This window comes from Amblyomma mixtum, chromosome 7 (genome assembly GCF_055824585.1).
Source record: "Amblyomma mixtum isolate Tamu chromosome 7, ASM5582458v1, whole genome shotgun sequence".
Taxonomy (NCBI): Eukaryota; Metazoa; Arthropoda; class Arachnida; order Ixodida; family Ixodidae; genus Amblyomma; species Amblyomma mixtum.
This window is the reverse complement of record NC_143018.1, coordinates 47,759,933-47,771,023: the sequence shown is the minus strand read 5'-3', so window position 1 is coordinate 47,771,023 and position 11,091 is coordinate 47,759,933. Positions and strand designations below refer to the sequence as shown.

General features: G+C 50.2%; 2 protein-coding genes across 2 annotated transcripts; both read right to left on the bottom strand.

The window, feature by feature from the left end:
- Nucleotides 1–1,125: 1,125 nt before the first annotated feature.
- Nucleotides 1,126–2,490, bottom strand: LOC149335953 (uncharacterized). Its single transcript, XM_089554603.1, has one exon. The coding sequence runs from the start codon at nucleotides 2,373–2,375 to the stop codon at nucleotides 1,209–1,211; it is 1,167 nt and encodes a 388-aa protein (XP_089410729.1). The 5' UTR covers nucleotides 2,376–2,490; the 3' UTR covers nucleotides 1,126–1,208.
- A 6,344-nt stretch (nucleotides 2,491–8,834) lies between these two features.
- On the bottom strand, nucleotides 8,835–9,998 carry LOC149335952 (uncharacterized). The gene has a single exon (XM_089554602.1). The coding sequence runs from the start codon at nucleotides 9,996–9,998 to the stop codon at nucleotides 8,835–8,837; it is 1,164 nt and encodes a 387-aa protein (XP_089410728.1).
- Nucleotides 9,999–11,091: the final 1,093 nt, after the last annotated feature.

Here is an 11,091-nt window from a genome sequence, read left to right as displayed (position 1 = left end):
TCAGGCGATGCTTAAGAGCCCTATTTTTTTTTCTTTGGCGGCTAGCATCTTGAGAACGTCTCTTTTTAACATTTTTTTTTCGCCGATATCGATGGTCCTCTACAATACTACTTCGTAAGAGTTTATTTAAACCGGTTTCAGAGGCTTTGCTAGGCCCTTTATCGCAAGTGTGGTCTCTTTTCAGATATCATCAGCACCGTATAGGCAGCCGATAAGAAGAACTGGCAGCAGCTCTTCTTGCCTCGAGGCATAACAGCCGTTGATGGGCAGGGGTTGCTTCGCAATGGTCGGAACCCTAGCAGACGACGCTCACTCCAGCCGCAGGAGTTGTGGGCACCCCCTTGCCTTCGAATGCTTTATCCTCTCCCGCTTCCCGTGCAGCAGCGTCGGACAGCTGGACTCTCGCGCGGTACTTCGAAAAAATCGCTAGGTTGCACTGCGCGCTAACATGCCAAATAATTGTAAAACAGGTATTTGCTTAACTACTGGTACGAGCACTACAGCACAAATGTTTTCTTAATCGCGCCGCAAATTGGCACCGGTGTGTTGACGTTGGCGATCATTCCTTTGAGGGTATCATGGCCGACAAGAGCGGCACTAAATGTCTCAAATTTTACGCAGGCGACGCTTTCCCAATCCGAACACTTTAGGACTGCATCTCGTTAACGCAAAAGCAATGGATCAAATTTTTGCTAATACTTTAATACAAATTTCCTCGCCATACATCACACATTCACTGCGGTGAGCACATGGAATCTTACATCGCCTACAACTAACGCTTAATGAAGACAAATGTCCATGGTGCGGCGACTTCCCAACCCTAAGACACGTTACATGGGCATGTCCCCCAAAACCCCATCATCTAAAGCGGCGTACTGCGGCCCTGGAGCTGTGGGAGGTATGGCTGACCAGAGCATGCCTCAACGACCAGGCAGCGCTCCTAATCATCGCCCCAAGGTTGACAGACACCTCCGGAGACCTGGACTGAGGGCCCACGTACCCACATGCGCTCCAGCCACAATCCTCTTCAATTAACCTTTACTCACTAACTCTCTACCTCAAGCATTTCAGAAATACAGGAGGGCTGAGGCGACATCATGCGAAGCACTGTTCATAATGCGAACGTTCTCTTGAAAACTTTATTAAACTCAAGTTCAAGCCACGCAACCAATGGAAAAAGCAATTCACGGAAAGCATACAGGTGCGCCTCACAGGAATTCCACGTTCGTGTAGATGATCTTGTTGTCGATGAAGCCATTCAGGTCGAGTTCCTTCCAGGCAATGCTCTCCGAACAGCTAGCCGAGTTCCAAACCTCCGGGACGGGCTTCTTTACCACCGTGTATTCTGTCATGCGTATCGAGAGCCTGACGTCCTTCTCTTTATCCCTGGGATGCGTTACAATCACCGTCACGTTCATGGCGAACGGCCACTCTAAGCGGCTGTCCCAGACGCCGTCACGCAAGTTCATAATGAAACGCGCGAAGACTTCACCGTCCTCACCTTTGACGAGCTTGAAATCAAGCCGGAAGGTGTAGCCGGCAAGCGTGCAGACTTCGCCTAAGGTCACGAGCTCTTTCTTATCGCCTACAAGCGCGTTGCGTTTGGCATACACGTCGGGAAATTTGCACATGGCGATGAAAGCGTTTGGTTTGCAAGCAGCGCGGAAGGGACCGTAAGTGCCAGTCGCTTTCTTGTTAGCTGGAGGCAGCAATTCCGTCTTCACAGAGCTGGCCTTCTTTGCGACATCAAACTCGCGTTCTAGGTTAGCCACGTGCTCGAGCAGGGCGTTGGCGTCGTTCACGATACTGTCCTTGTCAAAGGGCTCCGTCGACCCTCGCTGCCGCAGCCTCTCGAGACCCATCTTGATGTCTCCGAGTCCCTCGACGACGCCCTCAACATCTGCCGTCGTCAGCACTGTTTGCCGCGAAGCACCATTTTCGGCCGAGCAGCGCCGGTAGTGGTCAGCGGTGGCGCTTCGAAGCAAGGATTGGTCACAGTTTGTACATCGAACCTTGTCGCCGGCGCATCGGGTCAAGTGGTTCTTCAGCTGCGACAGTTTACCCGAGAAGGTGCACTCCTCGCCTCCGGCGATGCAGCGGACGCACAGCTGCTCAAGGTCGCACTGCTTGAAGGTCAAAGGAACCACGTCGGCGTGCGCGAACTTGGCACCGTCCAGGGCACACTGCTCACCTTTCGCGACCTGGCTTTCACAGAGCGAACACAACACGTGACCACAGGGCAACAGCACAGTGGACGACGGTACCAGACCGCACATGCTGCACACCCTGGTTTTCGGTACCTTGTCGACGAAGGCGACGCGTCGTCGCTCCAAGAAGTCGTCGAAGCCCGTCAGGGTGTACTCGGTGGCAGGCATCTTGCCCTCCTGTCTGCCCCTCCTGGCCTCGATGTCAGAAGCTGCCGTGAAGGCTGTGACGAACTGGGTGAGTTAGGTCGCCTTTAGTGCGAGCACAGAACGTTTATTGCGTCGGCCAAAGCAACTGAACCTTTTCGTAGCTGACTGCGAAACTAACCGGATCGCTGTCGCAGCGTTTCAACACTCGCCGTCATCGTGGCTAAATATATCCACTTCCTTCCCAGCGCGGCCGATAACGCTTACTGACGTCGGCACAGGACAGAGTACACGGGGCCGGCGGCGCTTTATCTGACTGTCATACGCATCTCCCAACTCTATAGTGTCCTTGTTTTCTGTTTCCACTGCACTGGCAATGATTTTGTTGTTGTTGTTGTTCTTGCCTCTGAAGCGATGACACATACCCACTGTGGTGGATTGGCCAGGGTTTAGTGCAGATCGAAACAGGATAAAAATCCATCTATGCTTATGTCAAGCGGCTCCCAAATAAAAATTTAGAAATCTGGGAAAACAAAACACCATTTTTGAGAGATTGTGAGGTGATTGGAATTAAAATCGAGGAAACAAAGAGGTGAGGATTAAAAGAAACTAAAAATAATCAGCATAAATAAACAAATTCAGACAGAAAAGTGAAGGAAAGGAGAATAAAGTAAAGGAATGTAAAGGGAATAGTTTTAGTTGGTAGAATACACTAAGCCTTTTTCGTTTTCATTTATCTCCGCAACTATGTGCTGAAAGCCTAGGAGTAGGCTAATTATTCGTTATTTGTGCTGATATTCGTACAAAACAAGAGATCGTGCGAAATGCTTGAGCTGCAACGCCGGCGCTGCGGTACGATGCTATAACTCAAGCTATAACTGTTAAAGAAAACGCAACTCTAACCTCCACTAAAAGGTCCTAACTCAAAGCTAGCGTATCAACTCTGTGACGGTCAAGTTATACGTGTACGAAAATGATCATTTGCTGTTGATTATGAAAGCGAACTAAAGCCGCACCTCAGAACTTGAGGCGAGTTAAAGAGCTACGTATGAGCCATGGCCACCGAGGTCCTGCAACAAGCCAGAGTCTTAGAAGCCGTGCGCGAGCAATTTTAATTAACGCCGTCACTCGAACTTCATACCAGATATCTTCGCGGGTACGTGTTCAGTCGGCAAACACTCTCTGGTAATGAACCACACCAAACCGATATCCCTAAAGAAAGAATTGTGTAGCAATGGTATACTAGCAGTTGTATCATGATGATGATGTATGGTTTTACTGCTCATATAATGGACGACACTTAAGGGCATACGAAGGAGCTTCAAAGTGAGGATAGTGCAGGTTAGTAAATGTGGACTGAGAGAATGCCTTGGGAACTCGAGTTTACATCTGGCTAAACTCTAGAAGTTGAAATGATCTTGGGCAAGACATGTGCTACGGAGAACAGGTTGCCGATTATCTTTTAGGGTATAACGCATATCTAATAGGGTATAACACAGATTACAATGCGAGGAAAATACATGTGGGCCGCATAATGTGAGGTCGAGAGATGGTATGGAGAGATTTGCGGGTGTATAGCTTGGTTTCGGCTAGCTCAGGATATGCTTAGCTGAACGTTCACTGCGAGAGGCCTTAAGTACTCGACTACAAGAAATAAAAAGCCACGGTGACAAACTAATAAATATATACTCTTTTATTACAACATCCTGGACACTTAATTATGAATGACCGATTGTTGGACGAGTTGGTGCATGATGCAAGAGAAGGACTGCGTAAATAAGACAGCCCTAGAAAGGGAACGACACATGCGCAGTCTAGCATCCAAGAATTTCGTGCTTGTTAGCAAAAAATCCCGCATTGCACAAACAACTCGTTCCGTTGTGTAATGAGCTGCATCTATTAAGTCTGTCCAAGGCGATCTGTGATTGCAAAGACGAATTCTTCGTTTTTTTTTTTCAGAAACTTTGTACTGGAAGAAAAATTCGTTCCTGACCGGGGCGAGGGGAGAGAGGTTTAGGTGCCGATATAGAGACCACGCGTGTTCTTGTGTTCTAGGGGCACCAGATGAACCAAAATGAACATCATCATCATCAGCCTGACTACGTAGACTGCAGGGCGAAGGCCTCTCCCTTGTCTCTCCAATTAACCCTGCCCTTCGCCAGTTGCGGCCACCATATTCCCGCAAATTTCTTAATCTCATCTGCCCAGCTAACTTTCTGCCGCCCCCTGCTAAGCTTGCCTTCTCTTGGAATCCACTCCGTTACCCGTAAGGGCCACCGGTAAGCTTGCCTTCGCAGTACATGCCCTGCCCAAGCCCATTTCTGTCTCTTGATTTCGACTAGGATGTCAGTAACAAGCGTTTGTTCCCTCACCTACTCCGCCCGCTTTCGATCTCTCAACGTTACACCTATCATTTTGCTTTTCATAGCGTTGTTTCTAACTTAAGCTGAAACCCTCTTTGTTAGCCTCCACGTTTCTGCCCCATGGGTGAGCACAGGTAAGATACAGCTGTCATACACCTCCTTCTCTTGAAGAATATAGGTAAACTGCCATGAACATTAACGATTAATTACACCCTCAGTAGCCCAGGAGGCGAGCCCCAGGCCACCCTAGTTCCTTTAATTTAGGAGCACCAGATGATCCAAAATTGAATCTAACGAATAATACGTCCTTAATTTGAATGAAGTCCAGTTTGGGAAATCCGCCAAAGTACATGCAAAGCGAAGTGCTTATCACTTGCAAAATTTAATTTGCGTCAAGATTGCATCTAAATTTCGGCCATGTATGGACGCGCTGGCAACGAGCGCGAAAGAACTGGTTTTCCGCATCAACGCGAGCAGTTTTGGTGTAGATTGTAAATCCTGTCCTCATCCGGCCCGGTTTCCGCCCTTTGCCAGACTTCTACTGAAGTATGTGTGAGGTGCCCAGAATGCCAGGAAATATTTAACTGTAGGGGCGTTGCCATGAATATACAAGGTAGTAAATTCAATGAGCGGGAAGTATTTTTTGTTTGAAAACGTTTTTTTTTTATTTACTGCTTATCAACTGCGAACACACTCTGCTGTGTGAAAATATAGGAGCCAGCCTTCCGCCCCACACTTCCACTCCGCGGATGCAGCGCTTCCGCTCGCTAACTGCGGAGGGGTTCGTGCTCGAGGGAAAAATTGCTGAGGCTCAGCTTGGCTAAGCCTGGGGAATGCGAAGAATATTAGTGGCTAGGCTTGGTAGTACATGGCTTTCCTTGGTTGAATACTTGGTCATTTTAATACAACCACTAGAAGCCTTCGTCGTGGGGGAAGACAACGGCATGGCTACAGCGGAACGCCGACTAACCCCGAGACGCGCGTTGGGTGAGCGCCTGGATTGCCACGGAAGCCGCGTCCGCCTGCCCGGTGGAGCGAGCGTTTCACCTACACCGAGTGTGAACGCGCGTTCGAAATGCGCGGGAATGCGCGGGTGTGACGGCTAGGGGTCCCACGGCGAAGGCGCGAGGTGGAGGCCGGGTTTCTCATCCGATGTCACGTGGTGTGACGTCACGGTGTCACGTGGGGGTCCCACGGCGACGGCGTGAGTGGTAGCTCTAGCAATATGCTTCGCATAAAAAGGAAGGGACGGCAAAGCGTGAACACTCATAAGCTATTTATTACACTTGAAATTAGTACACAGAGCGGGGCAGCTAACTACAAAACATCAACGAGGCATTCCTCGAAAATAGAAGGCTATGTAGAAGGGCTTCCGACTTACAGGCTGGGGCAGGGATGCTACTTCGGGGGCATCGGCGGCGAACGTTTGTATGCGCCTACAGTGGCAGCCGGGTTTTCCCGTGCGCGCCGCATTCTTGGGGCAAAGCCATCCGCGAGCATTTGCTGGGGGAAGTGACGAGAGCGCGCGTTTGCTGCTCTCGCTTTGCTGCCGGGAACCAGAAGTCCAGCGGCAACGCATAACAGATTTCCGTGCGCCTGCTGCGGAAGCTGACGAAAGCGTGCGCCTGCTACCGCTCGTGACACTGGCCGGGTCCCGAAGACAAGACTCTCTCAACGGCTCCGCGGAGCTCCGCGTAGCCTTCGAGGTGGCGCTCCCGTCGGTGCTTCCGCTTACCCCGTGAGGGAAACTTCCCTCCTTGCCCAGCTGGTGCTGTTTTGAAGCTCAGTGATGATGGTCGGCGGCGTCGAACCCACAGCTGTCAGAGGTGTCTCCGTATGCCCACAGGTTGCACCGGAGAGCATCTCCTGGGCTTCTGGGAGGCTCATGGCTGCACTCTTCCTTGCATGCATCGCTGAGATATAGCTTCTTAGCACAAATTACGACATAAATATACGGCACATAAGTCTCCTATCACAGAACCGAGAAGCAATATAAAATAATAGGGAACCTGCGCTGCCCAGGTTGCTCGGCAGTACTTTAAATCGGCGTCTAAAAACTGCTGCCGTCAGCCGCCAAAAACTCGAAAGCGCATTCCGAATGATTAGAGGCCCGCGTTTGGCTGATAACCTAGTATTTGCCTAGCTTCTCTCGACATAGCCTAGATAGGTGGAGCATGCCGCGTTTTGCCTCAACAGAGCGCGAAAGCGCATACCGATAAGCGTAAGAAGGGGGCGTGGAAAGCACTACGAATGCACCAAGACTGCTTTCTGCTCTCGCTAGGTTGCGTGTTCAGGCGCTGCAGTCGACACGGCAAACTTCGGAGCAGGTCCCGTGTAGCGAGGTGAGTGTGTTCCGTCGCTTCAGTGTGGGTAATGTGAAAGTCGTAACGGACTCTCCGCCGTCATTCGAGAGACGGCGTGCAACTAGGCTGTTTCTTGGGCGTTCTTTGGTTGCTCATAATTTTGATTAAAACTTAAGTGCACGATAATACGGTGACATGAGAGAGAGAGATACAGGAGACAGTGCACGTTAATAGTTGCTGGAGACGCGTCTCCTTGACTTCGGTTAGGTACACTACTGCATAAATAATTTATTTCTTTGAGGCCATTGTATGGCTCTGTCGCGTCAGCAAGGTGTCCGCTATGTTTGGTACGCACGATTGCGTCGTTCTCTGAACATAAATGTGTGAAAGTGTGATTGTGACAGTGTGTGATAGTGTGTACCCATGTGAAAAAACTTAGTTAATGAGGTTTAATTAGTTAACTAATTAAACGCGAAAAAAACGTAGTCGTCAAAATATCTATGGACGTCGATATTGTACAGCCTCCCTGATTTTTAATAATATAGCGCGAGCGTCGACCGAACTGCTGGTCAGCGCCTTATAACGGCGATAAACGTGCAAGCAGGCGAGAGTTCGCGCACGCGCACGAAGGCAGAGCGTCGTCTGCTACGCTGTTCCGAGCACGAGGCACACGCCCTGCCACAATATCAGTTCGCAAGATCTCGCCATGCCGTAGAGCGCATGCGCATGATTAATATGTGAGACTTTATTTCCTTTTATTTTCTTCTTTCGTAACTTTGCATCGCCAGGCTGGCTTCCCGTAATAGGCAAAAGAAAAAAAGAGGGAAAGAAATCATGTCTCATGCAGTCTCACATATTAATCATGCGCATGCGCTCTACGGCTTGGCGGTATCTTGCGAACTGATAATGTGGCGGGGCGTGTGTCCTCGTGCTCGGAACAGCGTACCAGACGACGCTCTGCCTTCGTGCGCGTGCGCGAACACTTGCCTTGTTGCACGCTTATCGCCGTTATAAGGTGCTGACCAGCAGTTCAGTCGACGCTCGCGCTATATTATTAAAAATCAGGGAGGCTGTACATGGACGCCGCAACAGCCGCGGTCATCGGTATAGAATATGGACGTTTTGCTTTCGCATTGCTCCAATGCGGGTTGATAAAGAGATCTCTTCTTGTATGAGTTTTTATTCTACCGGCTTCAATGTGTCTGTAGCGGAAATTTAAACCAGGATTTCGGTTTGGGTAGTCAGTTCATGTTAAGAAAGAAGCACCCAGCACAGAACGCGCGCCGTGCTGCGAGCCCGTCCTGTGCTCTATTTTCCCTCATGTCCTTGTTCGTTCCGGCTGTATTACTTTTTCGTGGACTTCTGTATACCAGACTAAATTGGCAGAGATATGTGAATTCTGGCACAAGACGCCGGGTTAGGCCCTGCGGAGCTGCTATTCTGTGTACATGCCCACGTAGTACTGCTGAGCAGGTATGTCATCTCTTGAGTGAACAATGCTCAGCAAGCGCAGCACTAACTGTCGTTACTTTTGTTCACATGTTGTCTTTCTAAGAATGCGCCCTTCACGACCATATCTCGTTGACGCAAAAGCAATGAATCATTTGTCACAAAGCCTTTATTTCGAACTTCCTTTCCATGCATCCCACATGCGGCGCGTTCAACGCACTTCATCTTCCATGATGGCATTCAAGACATCACTCGGGGCACTTTTCACAATGCGTACGGTCCCTCAGAAACGGTCCTGCCGACAGCTGAATGTCACAAGCCACACAACCAGTGCGACCCAAATCACGGGCACCGTATACAAGCGCGACTTACACGAATTCGACATTCGCGTAGATGACTTTGTTATCGATGAAACCATTCAAGTCGAGTTCCTTCCAAGCAATGCTCTCTGAGCAGCTACCCGCGTTCCAAGCTCCCGGTATTGGTTTTGGTTTCTTTACCACCTCGTAGTCATCGGTGGGTATCGCGAGCCTGGCGTCCTTCTCCTTATCTCTGGGGTGCGTGACGATTACCGTCACCTTCATGGGAAAAGGCCACTCTAAGCAAGTGTCCCACACTCCGTCGCGCAGGTTGAAAACGAAACGCACGCTAACCTCACCATCCTCAGCTTTCACGAGTTTGAGATCAAGTCGGAAGGTGTAGCCGGCAAGCGTGCAGACTTCGCCCAAGCTCACGATCTCTCTCCTATCTCCTTTCAGCGCGTCATGTTTGGTGTACACGTCCGGAAGTTGGCACATGGCGATGAAAGCGTTTGGTCTGCAAGCAGCTCGGAAGGGACCGTAAGTGCCAGTCGCTTTCTTGTCAGCTGGGTGTGGGAATTTCGTCTTTACCTTCTTTGCGAGATCAAACTCGCGTTCTAGGTTAACCACGTGCTCGAGCAGCGCGTTGGCGTCGTTCACGACACTGTTCTTGTCAAACGGCTCCGTCGACCCTCGCTGCCGCAGTCTCTCGAGACCCATCTTGATGTCTCCGAGTCCCTCGACGACGCCCTCAACATCTGCCGCCGTCAACACTGCCTGCCGCGAAGCACCATTTTCAGCCGAGCAGCGCCGGTAGTGGTCAGCGGTGGCGCTTCGAAGCAAGGGTTGGTCACAGTTCGTACATGGAACCTTGTCGCTGGTGCATCGGGTCAAGTGGTTCTTCAACTCAGACAGTTTACCCGAGAAGGTGCACTCCTCGCCTCCGGCGATGCAGCGGACGCGCAGCTGCTCAAGGTCGCACTGCTTGAAGGTCAAAGGAACCACGTCGGCGTGCGCGAACTTGGCACCGTCCAGGGCACACTGCTCACCTTTCGCGACCTGGCTTTCACAGAGCGAACACAACACGTGACCACAGGGCAACAGCACAGTGGACGACGGCACCATACCGCACATGCTGCACACCCTGGTTCTCGGGAACTTGTCCACGAAGGCGACGCGTCGTCGCTCCAAAAAGTCGTCGAAGCCGGTCAGGGTGTACTCGGTGGCAGGCATCTTGCGCTCCTGTCTGCGTTGCGTCGAGAAAACTTCGATGTCAGAAGCTGCCGTAAAGGCTGCGACGAACTCGGTGAGTCAGGTCGCTTTTATTGCGAGCACTGAACATGTACTGCGCAGCCCAAAGCTACTGAGCCTTTTCAATCCGCTTTGTTCCTAGCGCTGCCGATAACCCTTATTGTTTTATTTGCCGTCTGTAGACGAGACGGTGCATAGGGGCGGTGGCACTTTATCTGATTAAGTCTGCGCTCTTTCTGTACGTCTGGGAATATTGTGGCCCGATTATCACATCACCTTAGTCTTCTTATTGGGAGCTTGCCAATGCAGAGTAGGTGTGCGCTACCTGGGATTGAAGATTCGTGCAGCACGTCTGCGGGATTTATTTTGTTTTCGTAATGGGTGCTGTGAGCCGGTGAGGGATTAAGACGTATGTTCAATGAGGATTTTCGTCTGGACGAGTTGGTGCATTGTTTTTCGTCAACAGATTACCATAGCGGTATGAAACGCGGAGACAAGAAGACACGCAAGACAGGCAACGCCCGTCCTGTCTTTGGTGTCTTCTTCTTGTGTCCGCGCTCCATAGCGCTGTGGTAATCTGTCGACGAAAGACATGAAGCTGGTAAATTTCAGACTCCCGCCGGACCCCGTTCATCACCCGATGGAACTTAGTGATGGGGAAATTATCTTGCACTTGTACTCTAACGGTGGCCTTTGCTCAGTGAAAGCAGGGTGGGTGGAAATGGCGATCTTGATACGCAGCATATGATAAAGAGGCGGCATTTTTGTTCCCTACCGAAATGATATGAAGCAGACTTGTTGCGGAGCGATAACAAGTAATTGAACGTATTTCACCACGCGCATGTACCGAAAGGGGAGGTGGTCGGTGCATGTTCTCGGAATTATATGAGAGTCACCTCTCTAGTGTTTTTTTTTCATTTTTTTCTGCTTTGCTCAGTATGCATCCGGGTTTACTCAGTGTGTCATTTTTTGCTGTCACCCCCACGTCTTGTCTGCATGTATCTTTTTCCGCAGCAGTGGGAAAAATTTTAGTTGATATAGAATGCACTTAGCCTTTTTTTTTATCTTCGTAACT